Source organism: Eubalaena glacialis, chromosome 5, assembly GCF_028564815.1.
Source record: "Eubalaena glacialis isolate mEubGla1 chromosome 5, mEubGla1.1.hap2.+ XY, whole genome shotgun sequence".
NCBI classification, from domain to species: Eukaryota; Metazoa; Chordata; class Mammalia; order Artiodactyla; family Balaenidae; genus Eubalaena; species Eubalaena glacialis.
This window is the reverse complement of record NC_083720.1, coordinates 52,790,788-52,813,558: the sequence shown is the minus strand read 5'-3', so window position 1 is coordinate 52,813,558 and position 22,771 is coordinate 52,790,788. Positions and strand designations below refer to the sequence as shown.

Sequence of the window (22,771 nt, the reverse complement as noted above, 5' to 3'; positions counted from 1 at the left end):
GGACACCATTCTCAGCAATGGAGTATGACTGCCTGCCTCAAGATGCTGACGTATTTATCCAGAACCACATTTTCTTCCCAAGAGTCGAAGGGAAGTAGGGACCATGGTGGACTTCTGTTAACCTTTTCCTAAAGTATCCTGACAGATCCAGTAAAGTCCTGGGCAAACAGGGAACCTGCCAGGAAGGAAGGCCTATCTCACAGCTCTCTGGATTTGAGCTGGCTCTTTCTCAGGACCTTGCAAACATCTGATGGAAGCTTGCGCCTTCTCCCCAGGCTCCACCCAAGACACTAAGGAAGATTTCAAGAGTGAATGGCATCTTAACTTTCGCAACTTATCAGAGCCCAGAGAGAAACTCCATGCAGAGGTCACTGCTAGAGGAGAGTCAAAAGGAGCGTCCCTGGAGGGACTACAGTGACACTATCCCCTAGAAGGTCCAGAATGGGGGGCAGTGTGCTTACCAGTGTTGATGGTCTTCTTGATGACAACAGCTACCTGCCCCCTGAGCACAGAGCCCAAGAGCTTGACAATTAGGATCAGGCAGCTACAGAGGACCAGCAGGGAGACTACCAGCAGAATGGTGCCCACAACAACATCCGGGAGGTTGAAATTCACGAAGATGTGCTGGCCTGGAGAGACCATAGAAAGCCCTCGTCAGGAGGGCATGGAACCCTTGACAGCCACAGAGTGTTACTTATTCCCCAGCATCCTTCTGTCTCAGAGTAACAGAATCTTGGCTGTCAGCTTGACACACAGCAAGGCAGCCCAGAATAAAGACCACACTTTCCAGCCTCCCTTGCAGCTAAGTGTAGCCCTGAGGCTATGTTCTGGCCAATGGGATCTCATGAGGGTGAAGATGTAGTGAAATCCAGGGGCAGACCCAGGCTTCCAGCCCCATTCTTCTGCCTCTAAATCCCATGTTGTGTTTTACTCATGATAATGAGGATATCTACAACAAAGTATTTGAGGAGCAAGGTGGGGTAGGATGGGCAAGTCAGAGTGGGAGCTACTGTTAATTATAAAACTCCTTGTGTTTTTTAAAAATCCCTGTGTGTCTCCATGATGATTCCAGAAAAACATGGTTATATCAATGGATGTATAGCACCTAGAACACGGGAGGTGATACGTTCACTTGATTCTGTGAGGTAAAGCACAATTGGAGTATTAAGGTATATGGCTCAGAATTAATGTGGGGTGCACGGAGAGGAGGAGAAGCAGAGATATGCAAATGGGTATATAAGGAATAAATAATTAGAAGAACTAACGTCAGGGCCATAAAAGAGTCCAGAGGCAACAGTATAGCTTCTTAAAGAACTGGAGCATCATGCAGGCTCACTGCTTTGTTCAGTGCTATAGCCCTGCTATATGGGGCCTGCTGTACCGTAGGGACTCATGACTTGAGGGTGAATGTGTTCTGTGTGTGCCCCACATCTCCTTCAAATCAGGCTGTCATCTCCCTAGAGTTACTGCCAAAGAGATACTGAAGCACATAGAAGGAGCACTCTGGTATCTGTTGATGAGTTCTGAATCTGTCTGGAACTGCCAGAGGAACTGAATATCAAGTCCTAGTTCTGCCCCTTACAGGGGGACCTTGGGCATGTCCCCTGTCCCTAAGCCTTAGTCTCCTCTGCTGTGAAAGCTCACAGCTCATTGGCCAGTGTAGGATTGGTGTTCAGTGAATCTCACTGCCCTTCTTTCCTTCACTTACTGGGGCTCCACACAGATAGGAAACACCCATCATCACCCCAGACAGCCTGTCCTGGCGGCTGATGCTCTGTGAGTTTCACTCACACTTGGCAATGTTCTCCTGATGGGTCACGTTCTTGATGGTCCAGGTGTGCAAACCATCCGTCCAACAGAGGGAAGGAGAGGTGCAGTTGTCAGGTGAGGGGACGGTGACATTCCTCTCAGTCTGGGTGGCAAACATGAGAAATGCTATGTACAGTCCATAACACTCATTTCTGGTGGGGAATGGCAGGAAATGCGAGGCGTCAGGGGAGACCCATATCAATTCGTGCACCGTAAGCATGATGCACTGCTTCCATGGGTCCCTCCATAAATGCAAGCAAGGAGGCAGCCAGAGGTAAGCCAGGAGACATGAAAATAACAAGCCAGGAATAATGGGTCCATGATGTGGGTTGGTTCTGTCTGTCCTACTGTATAATATCTGTCCATCTAGCATTCAAGAACTTAAGGATTCTCACTGGCTAGTTTTGATTTTCAGGAATCCCTGATTTTTCTTTCCCCTTACCTTTTATATGCCCAATCTAAATGCAAGATCTTGCTTTATCAAGGATAGACACAAGAGTTCACTCACCCAGCAACATTCTCAGAAACTTACCAGGCTGGTAAAAGTTTTACACCAAATCTTGATCATACTCTTGTTTTTGGCTGTTTCATCATTCATTGCAATTTGGTTGATAACTTTTTTATCCAGCTGAGGAAGGCAATGGACAGAAGAGAGTCAGCACGTTCTCAGAACTGATGTGGGACAGTTGTTAAGCTGTTAAAAGGGGCTGAGGATGTGAACCAGACTGTGAGGATGTGAACCGCACTGAAGGGGTGAGCTGGGACTCACTCTATCTGCACTCTCAGGGCAGAGCACAGCACCCAGATGTCAGTGGGTGCTCAATAAATGAATGATTGTATGAACAATGAACCTGTATCTAAGAAGCATGCAGTAGATATTCATCAGATGACTGAATGACAGAAAAAAAAACAGAAGGTAATAGTGAAAGGGCAAGGTCCAAACTGGCCCCTTCTCCCCAAGGCAACATCCACAAAGCCTTCTTTCATTTATTTCAATAATATGGACAGACCCTAGTGAGCAGAGGGTGAGATGGAAGGAAAGGCAGTAAACTCTTCCTCTTTGGCTGGGAGCAGGGTGCTACTTTAATCAGTGAGCCCACGGGTGCTGAGGCCAGTAGTGGGAACAAAGTGCCCAGGTGTCCAGTAGAGAGTCCTTGAGTCTAGAGAAGCGCTCACCCCCGCCACCTGCCCCCATCCTAATAAAGATGATACACTTGTTGAAATCAAGGAGATAATAAAGGCCAATTACTCCATCTCATCGGGTGTCCCTGAAGTTCTGCCTCCCTTGGCTTTTTCAGAGGCAGCCAAAGGGCAATTTTTACAGACCCTCATCCATCTCTTCCATCCCAGCCCGGTGAGGGGGGAGCAGGGGAAGGTGTTGGGGCCTTTCGCTCTCTGCAGGAAGGCAGGTTACCTGTATAATGAGCTTCGTGAAGGGATCTGTGATAACTTTCAGAAGCTCCGGGGCATCCTCTCCATTCTTGAAGTTGAAGGTCTCCACTACCAGGTTGGTCAGGCGCTCCAGGTAATGGGTGGCAGCCTCCAGAGGCAGGAGCACCAACACAGAGAGCCAGTTGAAGAAGTCATGGACGGTGGCCCCTGCAAAGGCCCTGCAGGAGGGGAACCCCATCCCGAGCCAGACTAGTCAACGAGCGACTGGGCACCATCTAGGCAGGTCATCACTTGTATCACCGGCCAGGTGCCACCTATCTGAGTGCATAGAGGTGTACAGTCTCACTTTTGTTCTCACAGCAATCCCCAAAGTGAGTGGTATGAAGATCCCCATTCAACAGATGAGGAAACTAAAGGCCAACGAGCACAGAGGAATTGAAGACCACTGCAGGAGCACTGGGTCCAGGACCCTTGTCTCCCACTGTCCGGTAGAACCTTTCCCACCAGATCAGACAGTACACAGTTTGCTCTGCTTGGGGAAAAGGGAACTAGATGTGTTTTGGCTGCAATTATTAGTTCAGGGAGCACTATTTGAGAAAACTTCATCAAGACCACTTTCAAATCATGCACATGGAAGACGACCTTCCTTTTGGAAAGGCAGGGGCCAGTATGAAGGTTACCATCAGAGCCTTCTACACAGTTGAATTCTTAACTGTAAGATCTTGAGACTTTGATCAAATATTTGAACAGTCTCTAAAGGAAACAAAGCTAATATATACCACAATTTGCATCTAACGGAGAAGGTTCACTGATTCCCCCTGAATTCCATCTTACCTATCTCCAGATTAAAAAAAACTCTATAGTTTTTTTCCCTCAATGAAAAAATGTTCCTTTAAAAAAAATCTGCATGTCAAGAAATACCCAAAACAAATAGAAGATGGGACATGAAGGGACAGAAGCTATTAAACACGTAGGGGGAAATGCTTAACTTCACCAGTAATAAAAGTAATTTCCAATTTATTTATTTGCAAGTACAAATTTTCACATACCATTTTAACTAATATTTTACAATATTTTACAAAGTTAACTTATTCTTCCTGGAGAGGGTGATTTAAGACATTTTCATACACTGCTGATGCAAAGTGATACAAATATTTCTTTGTAGTTTGGCAAAATGTTTAAAGAGCCTTATAGGTGTGTTTGATACAGTAATCTATAGAGGAAAAAATTACCAGGAAAGAATGATACACATCTCCAAAGATGTTACTGAAAGCAATCTATTTAAATATCCCAAACAGGGGGTGAGCTAGGCCAATTATATTCCTATGTGCAGACACTTTCATAGATCGTATATTTATACATCCAGAGGTAAAAATTAGTGTAACAGTGAAAAGAACCCAAAATTTCCAATAAGGAAACCTGGATCGAGTCTCAGCTATGCCCCTCAGTGAAGTTACTTAACCTCTTTGTGTTCCTATATTAATAAAATGGGGCATAGAAAAGTCTGCTTAGCTTCTTGAGAAGATCAAATTAGCAAACACCCTGGGTAATGTGTATTATTATTTAGAGCTCAGAACATTTCATCAGGGTCCAGACTTTAGCCATGGTTGAGGGAAATGAATGTCTCTGAGGACATCCACTGCCACCCATGGATGAGGGATGGTGTTAGCTGACCCCCAGCCAGCCAGTCATCTGTCTGATGCCACAGATGTCTGATGCCACAGTTGAAGTATAGTTGGTGTACAATATTATATTAGCTACAGGTGTTCAGTACAGTGATTCACAATTTTTAAAGGTTATACTCCATTTATAGCTCTTATAAAATATTGGCTATATTCCCCACAATACATCCTTGCAGCTTATTTTATATCTAATAGTTTGTACCTCTTACTCCCCTACTCCTATCTTGCCCCTCCCCCTTCCCTTTCTCCACTGGTAACCACTAGTTTGTTCTCATATCTGTGAGTCTGCTTCTTTTTTGTTATATTCACTAGTTTGTTGTATTTTTTAGATTTCACATATAAGTGATATCATATAGTACTTGTCTTTCTTTGTCTGACTTATTTCACTTAGCAAAATGCCCTCCAAGTCCATCCATGTTGCTGCAAATGACAAAATCTCTTTCTTTTTTTGTGGCTGAGTAGTATTCCATTGTGTGCGTGTGTGCGTGTGTGTGTGTGTGTGTGCGCGCGCGTGTGTGTGTGCATCACTCTTCCATTCATCTCTTGATGGACACTTAGGTTGCTTCCGCATCTTGGTAAATAATGATGCTATGACCATTGGGGTGCATGTATTTTTTCAATTTAGAGTGTTTGGTTTTTTTGGATGGGGACTGCTTCTCTATTTTAACAAGCTGTGGAAAAAAGCCCATGACCAGTTAGAAGAGAGGCTGGGAAATGTGCTTAATTTTCACATGAAACTTTTGGAAGAAAAGGGTTTCCTTTGCCTGTATTTATCCTGCCCCATTTTTAGATCTTACACATTCACAAAGGCTCTATGTTGCCTTTTATTGGCATGTGAGTGAAGAAGAAAAAGTGGCATGGGTTGAGCTGGCCAAAAATGGAAGCTTTAGGAGGTAATAATTATTTCTAAGTGAGACAGTAAATCCTATTCTAACTGGCCTTGTTTTACACCACAGGTCAAGCTTCTAGCTAGGACTTGTATTCAGGCAGCCCTGGCTGTGTGCCAGGCACCTTGATAAGCATTTATCTGCATGATTGTGTTAACTCCTTTAGACAACACGGCAGTGATAGATACTATTATCCCAGCCCTGCATATCAGGGAGCTGAGTTTAATCAACTGATAAGTATGTGATCCCAACCCCAGCCATACTCCACTGTGTCTATTTCTAAAGAGGTCTAGGGATAACAAACATGCTCTAATGTTAATGGTAGTTAGGGCAACCTGGTCAACCCCAGTGGGTGCTGGCAAAGGCTGATGCTGAGCCTCCTACCTTCTGAACTCACTCCGGTCTCCTGCCTGCATGAGCGCCACAATGGTGTTGGTGATGGAGGTCCCAATGTTGGCCCCCATGATAATGGGGATGGCAGCCTGCACATTCAGCACTGGAGGGTGGAAAAGAGTAAGTTATCAAGTTAGTAAGTTGAGGAAGGCAGCTTGGCCATGTTCCTGGTGTGGCCCAAGGCAAGCTGATCACATTCAGGCTGGCAATCCCCTAAAGCATCAGTTCTTAACCTCTTTAGGGTCTGCACCTCGCTGTGAATCTGACAAAAGCTTGGACAGCTCACTATAGAAATATGCACGTGTACCAAAAAAATATAAAAAATCAAAAAAATAAGTAAAAAATTTTACTTTCTGTAAAATATTGTTCAGTTTCAATTTCTAATTCCTATGGATTAAAAATAAAATCAAACAGTGTGAAATTAAAAAAAATTTCAGCACTTAATTACAGGGAATTCAGAGTCTCCATAAAGCCATTTTGTGGACCCCAGTTTAAAAGTTTCTTTCTAAATTCCTCTGTCCTCCCTATTACAGATGCAAGGGTAGCTTAAAAGAGACCAACAAACAATGTGTAAGGACTTGTGTATTTATTATGGCAAATTTATGGCAGTATAATGTCTTTTTCTAACAAAATTAATATATTGCCACATGTTCTAACATATGAAAGTATTTTGGAGAAGTAATGAATAACTTTTTCTAATTTGGCCCCCAAAAGTTCTAGGTAATTTTAGCTAAAATGCTGGTTTGGGCTGAAAATTAACCAGTTCAAACTGGTCCACCCCAGAGGGTCTGTCTCAACTTAGCCAGGGCAAATGTTGAACAGGTTCAAGTTTGGAACGTCAGCTCCCCGAGCTCAGTTGTCCCAAAGCCAGTGTGTGATGTGATTACACGGCTTTATTCTTAGCCCTGACAGCGGTGATGGAAATGTTCTAAATCTATGTGGTCCAATATGGCAGCCACTAGCCACATATGACTACCGATCCCTTCAAATATAGCTCTTGCAACGGAGCAGCTGAATTTAATGTTAAATAAAATGAAATAGCCACATGTAGCTAGTGGCTGCTGGACAGGATAACACAGTTCTAGAGAATTCAGAATTGAGTCTTCAAGCTTTGGGGCCAATTTTCAGACTCAGCCATGGGAAGGGAAACAGGAGACTGCCTATGATCTAAGCAGAACACATCATAGTTAGACAAGATAAGAAGGTAATGGTGATAAGCCCGGACACATTCAGAGTAAATCCCAGCCTCCCCAGCTGAACAGGGAAATGCCTGAAATGTTATCTGGGCTCATGGGTTCTTGGACTCACATGAGGAGGCCACCATGCTGACGACAATGGACGAGGAGGTACTGGAACTCTGCACCAGGACAGTCACTAGCACCCCGATCACCAGCCCCGCCACAGGGTTGGACATGATGGAGTTATTGCTGAAGAACTGCCCGGCCACCTTTCCTGAAAAACAAACCCATGGCCACGTGATGGGGGTTAGGTGGGTGCTGAGTAACAGAAGTCTCCGGTCAAGACCAGCTGGCCATAGGTACCAGCCTCCAGACTTTTATCTTGGGCATCTTGCTTCCTCGGGCTTCTCCCCAGTGCTTCTCTGATGCCCTGACTCTGCCTCTGTGACCTAGTTCCCCATCCACCCCTGCTCCTCTTGTCCCTTCACCCTACACCCTCCCATCCTTCAACCACTTTCATCAGCAAGTCCCCCTCTCGTCTTCTCTTTTCATGAACCTGGCCTCAACTCTGTACTTGGCCCGATGAGTGCCAGTGCATCTCCTGATGCCCTCATTCTTGTCTCTGGGATGTATTCCCAATTCAGAAGATTTACCCAAGTGGATCTTCTCATTCTTTTCTATCTACCCACTTAGACCCCAGCCCCTAACCCCAGCCTATAATTGAATTCTGGGAGTGTCATTTTTGAGAATGCGCCTCTGAGACCATCAATCCACCCTCCGATACATTTTTTAAAAAAGACTGAGGCCCAGAGAATGGAGAGTGGAATGACTTGTCTGAGACAGAGTGCAAGGCCCCTTACTGATGCTGCCTTGGACCAGGGGGACCAGAGTGGCATCCAGCAAGTCGGTCTGCTCCTCACACTTTCCCAGTTCTCCCAGGTCACAAAGATGAGTTCTCAAGAAAAGCACCAAGGGGTGCAGAAACCTGTGGTCTTCCATGTCACTGGATCTGAGTTTAAATCCCACTATGCCAATTATGGCTGTGAAACTCAGTGCGGGGCGGTGACCTTCTTGAGCCTTGGCCTATTCTTGTGTAAGTGGGAAGGACTTTTGGGATGGAATGTTTAAGACAATGCCCCTGGAAATGCCTACATCAGTAGGCATTCAAAGTGTTGGCTCTTACTGTTGTCGCCCATCAGGGATACACAGGTGACCAAGTGTATGGTGATTACACTTCCAGGTCCCCTCACCCTCCATAGCCGCACTCAGTGGTGGGAGGTGTTTAGGCAACTGCTCTGAATGCAGATCCCCTAGCACAGGACCCCTATCCTTCTCCAGCAAAGGGCCAGCTTTGATTTTTAGCAATGGCTTTAGCCTAAGAACACTCTTATTCAATAATCCCCTCAGGTGGGGAAGCCCAAAGACAGCAGGGATCCCTCAGATAAACCTTTAGGTCAAACAGCTTCCTGTCCAGTGTTCATAGACAAACACATGGAGCTGATCGCTTGGCCTTGGCTCTAGCCCTGGCTCTGGCCTAAGCCACTTCAGCCAGCCAGTCATAGCTCTTTCATGGGCCTCAGTTTTCCTTTCTGTAAAATGGGGGCATGACTTCACAAGATGATCTGAGGTGGCTTCCAGTCCTAAAATACTCCAGGAGGCTGCAGCTGGAGAGGGCCTGCTGAGTTGTGACTTTCCAAACCAAATTCAATGAGAACACCACCCCCAACCCAGACCTTTGACCTCTTCCATCCATACCTCCAACCAGCTGGAAGGCACTGCTGAGGACATCCAAGGAGCACACGAAGAAGTAGAGAAATACCAGAAGTAAAATAAATTTCCCAATCCCTTGGAAGACACAGAGAATCTTCCCTTTGGTGTCTCTCTCTGGGGGAGGGGAAAAGGCATGGAGGCTTTTAGTGTCCAAAACACTGAGAAGTTTGACAATGAGCTCGGAACTCCCCCACCTCCCCTCCCAGCCAGGCAGCTGTAATCTTATGGATCACAGGACCTAGAGATGGGATGTGTCCACGGCTGCAGTTTTCAAAGCAATTACCACTGTACTCCATTTCATTGAAACCTGTGGTGAAATGTCTCTAAAGCATTTGGCTCTGGGAGGAGGGGTCAGTGGGCCCTGGGGCACACACAGGCCAAGCGGGGCACATGCTTGTACTGGGCTGAACCAGGGTCACTGGTGAGCCATTAAGAGCACTTGCCCCTTGCTAAGCGTGGGGTCAGAGATAATGGCTGTCCTAAGCACCTTCAGAACCGCACAGAATACTTTCTACAAAGTGGCCGCAAGGCAGCCATCACAGCCCCCACCTGGGAGGGCTTGGGCCCTCATACATCCTGGAAGGCTACCTCCTTGGTGGCTGCTTTCGACACTCACTTTTAAAGTGGTTCTCACTTCCTCCCTCCCAGCTCCTTTACCCTCCCAGCTGTCTGATCCGCACAGACCTCACACCCTGCCTGGAAAAGAAGTACAGCATTTGCTTGCACCCCAGCTGTTCTGTCTGTATAGTCTGTCTTCTGCAAGCCTTCCCTGATGCCCACATTTAGGTGAGGGGACTCCTCTCCCCCAACCCCCGGGGCTCTCAGAGGCAGGGCCTCATCTATTTACGGCTGCATCTGCAGCACTGGACAGTACCTGGGACCTGGTTCAGCACAAAACGGATTATAAGGAGCAGCGCAGGGTCTGGCCTGGTTATAACCCCGGTGCCGGCCCACATTTGTTCAATGAACGAATCAAAGAACAAAAACATGCCCCGGTCATCACAGGATGCTTGACTCTTAAGCTGGGTGGCATACCCTAGCCAGGACCTTTGCTCAAACAATGGAAGAGAGAGGCTGGCACGAAGGAGGTGACGCTGTGAAGCTAGTAACCTCAATCCCTTGCCGACGGGCAGTCCCCTCCCGCCTGCCCCGGCTGGCCTCATTTACCTGACCACTTGATGCCCGTGTCCTGAAGCTCGGGCAGGTTCCAGGGGTCTTCCACCGCCGTGGGCTCCTCTATCAGTGCCATGGTGGAATAAGAGGGCAGAAGTTCAATCTTGGTGACAGGAGTGTCGGTGTCATCTGCCCAAACAAGCAGCGAAGACCATGAGGAACAAGGAACCAAGCCTGGGTCTCCTGGTGTCCTCCCAGGGGGCCAGCCCAGGGCTGGAGGGGTGGCACTTACTTTTGCCGGTCTCCTTGCCTTTTGCGGGTGTGGTGGACTGCTGACCGGCGGCCCCTTCGATGTATTTATCCGAGTTAGGCTGGGCATTTTCCAACTCAGGCCAAGGAGCCATGGTCTGTGGATGGGAAAACAGTTTACAGAAGTAGCCACTGAAAGGAGGCACACTCAGTTTCTGTGACAAGAAGGGCCAGTGGTTGCAAAGATTTGGGGGAGTTAAGGGATTTCGTCCTTATACCTTCTAAGTATGGACCCTTAAGCACCGTATTTCACACCTCTGCAGGCCTCCCTCAATCACTCACCCAGGCTGTCACTAAGTCAAACCACTGTTTCCAATTTTTCCAAAGCCACAAATCTATACATCAGTTGAGCCTCCTTTGATTGTTCTAACGTCTGTCTTGGCCTCTGCCTTGACTCTCTCCTTTAGTCGGAAAGGGAACACGAACCCATTCATCTCCATCAACTTGTGGCACCACCAAGTCCTCACAACCTCCAATTGGCTCCCCACCTGCTGCTCATTAAGGGACAAGTTCAAGTGCAGATCTGCGCCAAACCTCATCCAGTGGACTTAACGTCTATGTATACACTCATACATATTCTACCTGCTTTACCTGCTGCTGGGTCTTCTATGAGAAGCATGACACATTAGATCTGGTTCAGATCCCACAGGAGCCAGTTCTCAGTGGGTGTGTGTTTAGGCAAGTCCCTTTATGCCTTTGAGCCATCTATAAAATGGGGACAATTCTTCATGCTTTGCAAGGTTATGAGATTAATGGTGATGCCTAGAAAGTGCCCAGTAAATAGTAGCGATGATTACTATACTATGCCATGCTGCCTGGATTAACGACCCTTTGTCAGAACCACATTGTTCCCAGCCTTTGATAGAGACGTCCTCATAACCCATTTTCTCAACAAAGCCTCTCTCAGTTCCATGGAGAGGAAGCCTGGCTCCCGACAAGCCAGGACGTCCACTACTAGCATTCCTTGTCTTGACACACATCAGACAATGCGGCCCAAAGCACTGGAACGAACAATTCACGGAAGAGGAAGTACAAGGGGCTAAAATACTTATTACAAAATAGGAGTTCAGCCTCATCAGCGACCCAAGATATGCAAACCAAAACAGTGAGATGACTTTCAACTATCAAATTAGCAAAAAATAAACAAAAATTTAAGTATAATATGTCACTCTGGAGAAGATGCAGTGAAATAAGCACAGCTGAAGCTCTGGAAAGCAGTTGGCAAAATGCCTCAAATGCCCTGCATTTTTCAAACATCTCTGACCCGATAATTTCACTTCTAGGAATTAAGAATCTAGGAACAATGGATAACTAATAAGAACCTGATCTATAAAAAAATAAATAAAATTTTTAAAAAAAAGGAATCTAGGAACGTTTTTTTTTCCCTCAGAAAATCAAAACTACCTGCCTTGCTCTGATCACCTCTTTGGAGAGCGTTTCCCAGAACCTTTGTCTATTCGTTTCCTTTCTTATTTTTCTTCAATAGATCTATTTCCTGCCTACCAGAATGTAAGCCCTACCAAGAAAGGGGGCTCTGTCTTACTCATAACTGCATCCTCAGCATCTACAGCTCTGCCTGGGACATTGACAGTGCCCCATAAATATTGGTTGATGAATGAATGTGATGCAGGCCAAAATGCACTATAATTTACAGAGTGAAAAATAAAAACAGGAAACTATTGTATTAACTATGGTACATCCATGCAGCATAATAGCATGCCATTAAAAATGTTATAAAGAACCAGCAAAACAAACCAAAAAGACCCACAAAAACCCAGGAAAATGCTTTAGATGAATTGTGAATAAAAGGCACATTTATGTCCCATTCACAGTATGATCTCAGTAAGGAACCAGAAATGTTCCATGGGGTTCAGAGTGGGTGATAGGATTGTCTGTGATTATTTTCTCCTATCTGAAATTTCCATATTCTTTTAAGAGATGCAGCCCAACCCCCAAACCCACAAAGGTAAAATGGTTCAGGACACCTGTATTGTTACTGTCACTCATACTGACAAAGCTAGGAGTTAAAAGAGGCTGATTCTGTGAGCCCCATCATGAGAGGATTTCGTGAATTTGTTTGGCCCAGGGAACTTTTCGACTTTCCCCATGCAACTGCAGAGCATGGCACAGACTTCTGCGATCACAGGGAACATCCTGCAGTCATTGGCTTCCAGGAAGGCAGAGGCCAGGTCTTTCCTTTCAGCTTAAGAAGCACCCAGCACAGGGCCTGACACACAACAGGCCTCGTGCTGCTTTCTGAGCAGGATGCTGGGACCTGCCTCGCCAGCAAAAGCCAGTATTTGTTGAGCCAGGCTGTGCTCTACCTCACTACCACCCATCTGGGGAGGTGTTTTTATTCTCCCATTACACAGATGAAGAAACTCAAGCACAAGGAGACTTATAACTTGCCCAAGGTCCCACATGGTAGAGCCTTGGACACAGGTCAGTTTGAATCCAGAGTCTCCTGCGGCCACTCAAACATGTGTCCTACCGGTGTGACTCATCTGGCACTCCATCACACATTACTGCAATACCTTTTAATTGATTTCTGATAACAACAACTATCATTTTAATGAGTACCAAAGAGGTGCCCGGGGCTGTGCTGGTGCTTGACACATACTATGTCATTTAGTCTTTAGGCAAGAAAGGGGTCATGAGCATCGCCATTTACCAATGGGAAAAAACTGGAGCTCCAAGACATTTAAGCAACTTGTTCAAAGTCACCCAGTAGGTGAGTGACAGAGCCAGTTTTTAAACACAGCTCCACCTGTCAGTGAGGTTATGGCCCATATCCCCAATATCCTTGGCTGTGACAGACATATCTTCCTGGAGCACTGCTTTAACACACACAGTTGGGGCAAGGGAATGTTAAATAATGTGACCAGTGGATGATTTACATTTGACTAATCCTGTGAAGGGTTATTGTGATGATCAAGTGTGTCATGTTTTAAAAGCTCTCAGAACAGTGACTGACATATTGTAAACCTTGTGTGATTATCAAGGATCATACTAAAATGAGCATGGACATATTATAGTACAAAATGCAAGATGTATAATTAAAAATTAAAGGAAAGAAAACAGAACACAAAAAACTGCTTTGAGCTTGCAACTGGCTGTTCTGGGCTTACTCACAGACCTCCAAGGATTTAAATATCTGCCTCTCTGCTCTTGGGGGCATTCTGAAGGAAAAATTCGGAAATTGAGACCTTCTACCATCTTTCTCTCTCCTACAATCTTAATTCACCCTAGAGTTGTTCTCCTATCATTTATGCACACTTATACTGTCTTCTCAACTAGCATTTAAGTTTTAGAGGGCAGAAACCCTGTTAGGATTTTCCTCCCAGCGTTCAGTAGACCACACATAGTAGGTACTGTACATTTGCGAATGGAGGAGTCAACATATAGGGTTTGCTGGGGGAAACCCTAGAAGGTTTGCTGTGTCCTAGATCCACACTGATAATGACCAGGAAACAAATCAAGCCTGAATCTTACTGATGAGTGCTTGTTCCTCATCACCCTATGCAAGTTGGGTTGGCCAAGATCTGCTGGATGGAGCAACGGTATCAAGAAGCTGCAACCAGGATGTCACAGCAGTGCCACTTGGGAAATTCTCATCAGCGGTAAGGTGTTATTATTTAAACTGTTTCCGGTGACTGGATTTCTGACAGATCAGAATCATTTTCTTTCAAGAAGTGAACATAGCATCTAGCAAACTCAGAAACAGACACGTCTACGGTCTGACATCCAAGAAATTCACAATAATACAAGCAACAGAATGGGCAGACACCCACTTCCACTGAACTGGACAGAAAGGAGTAGAATATGGCTGTAAGGGATCCCAATAGCTAGGGTACCTTGAATACTTCCTCTGTGTGAAGCCTGTGCTGGCTTCCTTCCCTTCCAGGTCCTAGGTCCTCATTTACTATTAATCAGCATCACCAAGAAGCAAAGGCAACTTTCTAATGAAATTCTCTACTCTTCCTTCCTGGAAATCTTGCTTCCCCTACTCCAAGTTCAGCCATTTGTCAGAAGCCCAAATCCCCTTTACAAACTTTCCCTGATGAAGCAATCAGTTCTCCTCATCCAGTTCAGTAGGCTCTCCTTATCCTTGGCTTCTGCATCTACGGATTCAACCAACCACAGATGGAAAACATTCAGGGAAAAAAACATATTCCAGAAAGTTCCAAAAAGCAAGAACTGAATTTCCAGTGCACAGGCAACTATTTCCATAGTGTTTACGTTGTATTTACAACTATTTACATAGCATTTACACTGTATTAGGTATTATAAATAATCTGTCTAGAGATGAGTTAAAGTATATGGGAGGATCGCATTGGTTATGTGCGAATATTACACCATTTTATACACGGGACTCTGGGAAAGTCCTGGAATCAATTCCCGCAGACACCGAGGGACCACTGTTCTTCATTTCCTGGTACATTCATCTACTCCACCATCACTCACTGGGCGTTCACTGTGCTAGTCGCCTGCAGGTAAGGAGAGGAGGTGCAGGTCCACACACCAAAGCACTGCCCCCCAGAGGGGCAGGCAGCCAGGAGTCATCTAACCCAGCCCAGGACATTCTGAGGCAGCTGCTCCCCCCTCGCCGGCTCCCAGCCCTCCCCCCCCCCCCAACCCCGGCTCAAGTTGCTCTTCTCAGGACCTGGAAAGTGGGGAAATGCAGGCCACCTGGCACCCAACCATTGCACTAGGCAGCGTGGCTGCGGAGCCCCATTCCCCCGGACTCCCCAGCCAGCAAAGCCCCAGCGCTCCGAGTAGGCTCCCCCCGCAGATTTGGAGTAAAGGAGGACTTGGAGCAAACGGTCCATGATTAGTCCCGAGACTAGGCAGCTGCTCAGTACGCTGATACCCTAGCGCTTGTCACATGGCACCAGGAGAGAGAGAGCCATGCAGTAGGTGAGGGCCTTGCAGAGCCCTGCCACTCACTGTGTGTGAGCCTGAGCCTCAGTTTCATCATCTCAAAAATGGGGATAGCACTCACTGAGCTGTTGTGAGACTAATTGACTAATGAGTGTAGGTGAGGCCCCGAGCAGAGTGCTTGGCAGAGTGAACACTCAGAACTTTGTGAAATGAATTGCATCACAAACAATGAACGGCCTCAACTCCACTTTGCCCCAGAGCATAAGCTCTTCATCTCAGTGCACAGCTGAGTGGACCTCGGTAAATATTTGCGCGACAAATGAATCCAAAGCACCTAAGAAAAAAGGATCTAACGTTTGTTTTGCCATGGGGAGTGTCCTATGTGACCTGTGACCTCATTAAATCTTATAATAAGGAAGTCTTCTTTCCAGTTTACAAAGAAACTGAGGCACAGAGAAATTCTAAAAGTCCCACAGTGAGACTTCCCTGGTGGTCCAGTGGTTAAGACTCCGCGCTCCCAATGAAGGGGGTGCGGGTTCGATCCCTGCTGAGGGAACTAAGGACTCACATGCCCCACGGCGCACGGCCAGAAAAAAAAAAAAAGTCCACAGCTACCTAGGGATAGTCAGGATTTCAACCCAGGACTGCTGGTTCCAAAGCCTGAGAGGCTTTCAATAGAGCTCTCAGCCAGGTGCCAAGACCGGAAGGAATAGTTATGCTCTGGGCCGCATCAAAGCAGCAAGGCGCCTCAGGTCCAGGCTCAGTGGGGGCTCTGAAGGTGTCTGAGATAGCTGGCTGGGCTCGCACCTCTGCAGGGGTCACTCCTGCCTAGTCATTCAGACAGCTGGAAATGCCAGCTAAGATGCTCTAACGGCAGGCTGCTGATTCCCTACAAAGGCTCAGGCGTACCAGAGGCCTGGATTCGGCATATGCCAAGACTTTTAGTAGGCACTGGCCAGACAGAAGATGTAGCCTGAATCTGAGGCCACTACTCCCAGGGGTCTGGCAGACACTAGCCTGTCTGGAAACCGATTCCCTTGGGAAGGGGTCTGGGGGCCCGAGGGGTCCTTGGAGCCTGTGTTCCCCTCCAAAGGCCTTCTCCCATCCTTATTCCTCTGATTCAGCTGTTCCCTCTCCGCGCCTTCCCCCAAGGTTGTACTCTAGCACTCTCCTGCTACCTGCCAAAAGCAGAGAAGGGTAAAGTCATCCCTTTTGGCAGTTTGGTACTAATACCCAGAAAAGTGTTTTTTATTGCCCAGGCACAAGATTAGTGACTATGACTGCACATCTGCTCCCTTGCCCCGGCCCCAAGCTCCTCCCTTATAATTGAGCTGGCTGTATTAATAACTCTTTTGGCTCAATTTCCTGCATCCACATGTGTACCCAATGCCAAGAGGAACTCTTGTAGGCCAAGGAAAATAAACTGCTCAGCCTTCTCAGACCTGGGCAGGAGGGAAATGTAGGGCACCTGGAAGTCACCCAATCGCTATGCTATGCATTGTTTGAGCCTCTCCAACCAGGACCTGTTCTGGGGACACCTGCGATCAGAATAGCAGCACCTCAAGGCCATCTGAAGAAGTGGGAAGAGGAGGAAGGAGGCACGGGGCATCGTCCTGCTGAGAGACCTCAATACGCAGGCATTTTCCCACCGGGCTGTGGCCTCCACAAGCACAGGGAGAATGACCTTGAGCTCCCAGCACGCAGGACAGTGTAGACAGTGTCTGCCAGCCAAATACTTACTGAGTGATTTGTGCCAGGCACTGCAGTAAGCCCTGTTCACAAATTAACCTGTTTAATCTCACAAGCACTTGATATATTCCTGTCAATTTGCTTGAAGTATTTATACCTTAGTACCAATGTTATCCCCATTCTACAGAAAAGCAAACCGAGGCACAAAGAAATGAATTGCTTCAAATCGCACTAAGCCTTCAGAGACAACTCAAGCGTGGGTATTCTGACTCCAATGTTCTCAATATGCTCAAGAAATATTATCTTATACTTGGAAAGAATGACCAAGACTTCAAAAATTCCCAAGAGGGCAGTGGTTACTTTCCTTCAGCTTCCTCTAGCCATCACAAAGCAAAATAATCCCCAGAGAACACGGTGGTGGAGGAGGGAGGCATGTGAGACACAGAATCAATTAGCTCAGTTTTACCTTGATGAATGGCTTTAGACTTTTGAAGATATGCACTAATAGGATTTTAAAAAGATGTTTACCCTACTGCTTTAAACTAAGGCCCTCTGACCAAACCACACCCTCCCTCATAGTGCACTTCCAATCTGTATTTATGATATTTTAGAATAAATCCTGCAATTAACTTATAACCATATCAATTATTTTATAATTTTGGGGGGCAGAGGTTTAAAAGGGCTAATTTATAAAAGATAAGCATCTATAAACATCTCGCAATCTTTTTGCAGCCTTCTTTCTGTACTGTTTTGCATTTTTAAATTCACTGGGATGAATTAATTCTCTGGGATGCCCTGACTACTCCCAGCTGATACTGCCTTTCTGTCCCCAGGGTGGAGTTGGGGGGAAGGCGGGAGGAAGGCGGGGTGGAAGGTAGCTAAAAATTAAAATTTTATTCTAAATCACTGATCCCGAGAAGATGTTTTCTTCATTAAAGTGAATTCAGGCTACATTTATGTCCGATTCGTGTCTAACAGCAATAACCCAGACATCCATCCTCCCACCACTGGGGACTTGTTTCAGTGAAACAGTTGAGTGACTTAGGGTGGATTTTGGAGGGGGTAGTTTAACACCCAAACCTTTACAAAGCATGCAGTTCCCAAAGTTACAAAAAATAGAGGAGAGATCATTATCAGCTAGTTGGCTGGCAGGGGTGAGAGATTCAAACACACTTAACAATCTGAAACAATGGTTACTGCCATGAGGCACAACTTTTTCAAGAACACTCAACAGAGAACAGGTTAAAGAATTCCAGCACAGGAGCCAGGAAAGGAAGAAGTCAAACAGGGCTGGAGCAAGCAGAGCTAACACAAATCTATTGGTGAACCTAAACAGGCAGGAAGAGGGGATTCTAAGTGATGAAATCCACAAGCCACCTCTGTGAAATCAACAAGTTTGAGAAAGTTGCCTCCTCACTAAGGGAAAAGGAGAGACTTTCTTCACCTCAGTACCAGCTACCCAGGGAATCTGAAGACTGAATTAACTCCACTCCACATGCCTCCCTTTCTGACCTGGAGATGCCTGAGCTCCCCAACACAACCTTGCACACATCTCCCCAGCCCGCCAGCCTGGTACCTTGACTCCGAAAACACTGAAAAATTGTGGGCTCTGTTTTCCAAAGACAAGCGGAAGGCTGTCTGATGCTGCCTGCCCTGATGGGACCAGCAAACCAGGACTGTATCTTGCAAGTCACTTTAGATAAATAACCCTGCAAACTAGAACAGTAGCACGTGGAAGTCACACTGGGGGAGGTATGGCACCACCGGACAGCCACCCAAACCTGGAATTTTCAGCGAAGGAAAGACAGCAGAAAAGACAGACCATTCTGTTCCCCTTCTTGTAAAGAGGGAGAAACTGCTGCCCAGGGGCACACAGGGACCTCCCTCAGATCACACAGCTAGTTAATGACCAAAAAGAGAGCCCAGTAGTCCTGATTCGTACGGGGTAGGAAGCCCCAAACATCTATTATTTTAGAATCCCCAAGTATGCCACTACTAAGAGTGTAGTCATAGGCGTTGAAATAATAACAACAGCAGCAACAGTAAGTAGAAACAGTAAGAAGAAAAAGAAAAATCTGAACATTTGGGGGAGGTTATGTTTTTCTCTTCCAAGCCCAAAGCCAGCCAAGTTCCTTGAGGTCAGGATAGAGGGAGATCTAAAAGAATTAAGTAAATTAAAAGTGAATTAAGGTTCTTTCAAGAGCCAGAAGGGAGGAGGAAGCGCCCTGACCCCAGCGGCGGTACTCACCGGCACTCTCTGCGCAGGTAATGGACCGGAGCAGGCACCCAGGTAGAGCGCGGCGCGCTGATATATATTGGGAAGGTGTTGCGCAAAAAGGCCGGCGGCAGCTGCAGTCATCACGCCCCTCGCACATTCCAGGACCGCCTGCGGCCGCCGCCGGGGCACTACTTACCCGCCGGCTTAATAAGCCCATCGTGACCTCGCCCGCTGCGCCGAGGAAAGAGGCGGCCGGGCTGCGGGGAGAAACTTCAGACGGCCCCCCGCTCCCGAAAGGCGGCGAATGTCCCCGCGCCCAGAGCCCCCGGCTGCTGCACGCCCGCGCCGCCCCGTCGCAGGCCGCCCGAGATCCCAGACAAGGCGGGCTAGGGGGGCTCCCCGTCCCCAGCTTCCTCCTCCCCAAGAACCTGAACCTTCTAGTTTAGCTCCTCTAAGGCTGAAGAGGTCAGAGACATTGAGACATAGATAGAAGCCAACTGGAAACTCAGGGACAAATCTTTCCAAAACAAAGCCAGGATTGTTCGCCTTATCAGGCTCCGGGATGCTTTCTGCCCTAGTAGCTTGGAGTCAGTAGTCAGACACTTGGCCAGCTGGAGCCCTGGGTCTGCGACAGGTCGGTGCTGGCTTAGCCAGGCTGAGAAAGGCGAGGAGGGCTGATCTCACCGCCAGAACGTCCTGCCTGCCTGTCCCGGCTTTGGCAAACCGTGGCCCTTATTTCACCTTCCGCTCTGCCCTGTATTCCCTGTGTGACCACACATGTTTCTCCATCCTGGCTTTGAGAAGACCTGTCCCAGGGAGAGCCCATCATGACACATCAAAGCAGCAGCTCATTTATGTGCGGAGCAAACACTTCCTCCAGGGCCCACACAATGCCTTCCTTGGGGTAAGAGTGGCTCCCTTTCCAGCTGAGGTTAGAGGGGTTAGCGAGCATGACATAGGATTACTCAGGATTTGCTGAGCCGGGATCAAACTTGGGTTTTATTCCAATACCCAGGCACTTTCCCGCTGCCAACTGGTCCTGGTTTTACATCTGAGGAAAGGGAGGCTTAGCAAGTTTACGAGTTGCCCAGTAGCCCACAACTAATAGTGGAAGTGCCCCATTGGAACTAGGTTGGTTTCATTCCAAAACCAAGAGTTCTCTCCACCATAAAGGGGAAGAAGTCAGGAGTGCTGCTTCCAGGAATCCACAGAGCAAGGCTCTCCCTGGGGCTGAGAAGTCAGTGGTTACACACTCTAACTCTGGGGTCAAACTGCCTGAGACCAGTTTCCTGTTCTGCCCCTTGCTTTTTCCCTGCCTTCATTTGCTTGTCTATAAAATGGAAATAATGAACGCTCTCTGTGAAAATGAGCTAAAATATTTGTAGCACATAGAACAGTACCTGGCATATGAAGAGTCCTCAGTACATGTTAACTGTTAAAAGTTTCGCTGGGAGCCTCTCGTGTTGGGAGATGAGTGGGAAGCTTTGATTAGACTCATCTGGAACCTTGGGACTCTGAGGTCATTCTCCACAGACTCAAATGCTGGTCACATCAGTCCAAGGGCTGAGACATATTGCTTGGAGAGTGGGCACTAGAAATCAAATCAGGTCAGCCTGTTCTTATTAGAGGGATAATGATTTTGCCAGTGGGCACTGGTCTTAAAAGCCGGCCCTGGGAGACAGTGAGCAAGCAGCACCTTTCCAGGGAGTGACTTCTAAAGCAGAGTCCACCAGTGATAGGCATCCACTGGCAGGTGCTTCCTGGGCTCAGCTCCGCCTCCAGCCCTAGGCAGGCTGCAGATTCATCTCGGGGCGGGGGGGGGGGGGGGGTGGGGTGGGGGGTCCCTTAATTCCCTTCCCAATTAGGGCAGGCCTTAATTGGCCATTCATCCCGCTCAGCCTCCCCCAGTAACTGTGGGCTTTATATGGGGTATGGATCTAACTGTGTTCACATTGCCTTCATATCACGCCCAACAAGGAGCTGACAGATGGGAATTTCAAAAACTTGGAGAAGGTCTCAGGTCTCCCTTTTATGTTCCAGTTGAAAAGGCAAAATGCTGTTTCAATCAGGAGGCTTTTTTTTTTTTTTTTTAATGGGAAGGGATTTCATTTATAGATCAGGGATGATATCTGTTTGATTCTAGTTTGGGATTGTAGGGTTTTTGTATTACTTTGTACAGTGAAGAGAAAGGGTGGATGGTGTGTGTGCATATAACTCTAGAATCTGTCCCTTTAGCGGAACATATTTTCCTATCTTCATTCCAAATCTGATACTATCACCATTTAGCATTTTAAAGTACAGCCTATGTTTACCCGTAAACTTCTAAACTACTTGCCTTCAGCATACATTGTTTGCCTGCTGTTGTCCTATAAAGTAGAATTGACTGAATTAGATGATATTATTAAGGTGGATCTGAGGCCCACCTAGAAACCACATAGTGTCTTGCCCAAAGCTACAACACTCTGAGCTAATATATGTCCACATCCCTTACTGAGTCTCTGGGGCCAGATGTATTTCAGAATTTAGGAATTTACATTTTTAGAAAGATGCAGATACTCTAATGGGACCTGGGCAGCATCCTGTAATCAAACTTGTTGATATTTTTACTGTAAAAATGTATAAATATTGGTAGTAAGTGGAATAAATTTGATTTTATACATCAGGCTAGGGCATTAAATGAGTTTTTAAATTGCAGATTAGAGATCATGACTGTTTTTTTTTTTTTCTTTTGGCCACAGCCAAGTATTTTACATTTATTTGTAATATTTTACATATGTAGGGTAATTTACATTATCTATACATGTGTTCCATTTATCTATACTTTTATTATAAACATTTTAATTTTTTTTAAATTTTTTATTTTTTTGGTTGCACCGCACGGTTTGTAGGATCTCAGTTCCCCGACCAGGGTTCAAACCCATGCCCCCTGCAGGGGAAACGTGGAGTCCTAACCAGTGGACCAAGAGGGAATTCCCCATAAGCATTTTTAAACATGCAGAAAAGTGGAAATATTTTTACACTGAACACCTATATACATACTACCTAGATTTAGTAATAAATATTTTACTGTACTACTTGCTTTCATTACATATCTATCCATCTATCAATTCTTCTATTAGTCCACTATTTTTGCTTAATTTTTCATCAGTTCACTTCAGCTATAAATTCTTCAGCATGCATATTATTAACCAGAGTTCAATATTTCTTTCTGGTTTATTTTCTAGGTAAAATTTATGTAAATGAATGTGAATTGTACATTTTAACAAGTACGTATGCTTGTGAAACTCAAACTCCTATCAAGATATAGAGTATTTCTACCATCCTGAGAAATCCCCTCATACCTCTTCCCAATAAATCTAAACTTTCCCTCCCCAAAAGGCATGATGCTTACAACTGTTTTCCACCAGAGATTAGTTTTTTCTGTTCTCAAACTCCAAAAAAAGGGAATTG

General features: G+C 46.3%; 1 protein-coding gene across 3 annotated transcripts in view; it reads right to left on the bottom strand.

Moving 5' to 3' along the window:
- The window catches only part of SLC34A2 (solute carrier family 34 member 2), a 60,681-nt gene that overhangs the window by 5,272 nt on the left and 32,638 nt on the right, over nucleotides 1-22,771 (bottom strand). For 2 of the 3 annotated variants that reach the window (XM_061192141.1, XM_061192143.1), the window contains exons 1-10: nucleotides 19,352-19,452; nucleotides 10,517-10,631; nucleotides 10,279-10,413; nucleotides 9,097-9,225; nucleotides 7,472-7,615; nucleotides 6,155-6,266; nucleotides 3,224-3,419; nucleotides 2,342-2,437; nucleotides 1,792-1,912; nucleotides 462-629 (exon numbers count right to left, since the gene is read on the bottom strand). In XM_061192141.1, coding sequence (XP_061048124.1) covers nucleotides 462-629; nucleotides 1,792-1,912; nucleotides 2,342-2,437; nucleotides 3,224-3,419; nucleotides 6,155-6,266; nucleotides 7,472-7,615; nucleotides 9,097-9,225; nucleotides 10,279-10,413; nucleotides 10,517-10,628 — 1,213 coding nt within the window. In that variant the 5' untranslated portion in view covers nucleotides 10,629-10,631; nucleotides 19,352-19,452. Of the gene's footprint in view, nucleotides 1-461; nucleotides 630-1,791; nucleotides 1,913-2,341; nucleotides 2,438-3,223; nucleotides 3,420-6,154; nucleotides 6,267-7,471; nucleotides 7,616-9,096; nucleotides 9,226-10,278; nucleotides 10,414-10,516; nucleotides 10,632-19,351; nucleotides 19,453-22,771 lie in introns of those variants that run through there. The other variant, XM_061192142.1, reaches the window with a different exon arrangement.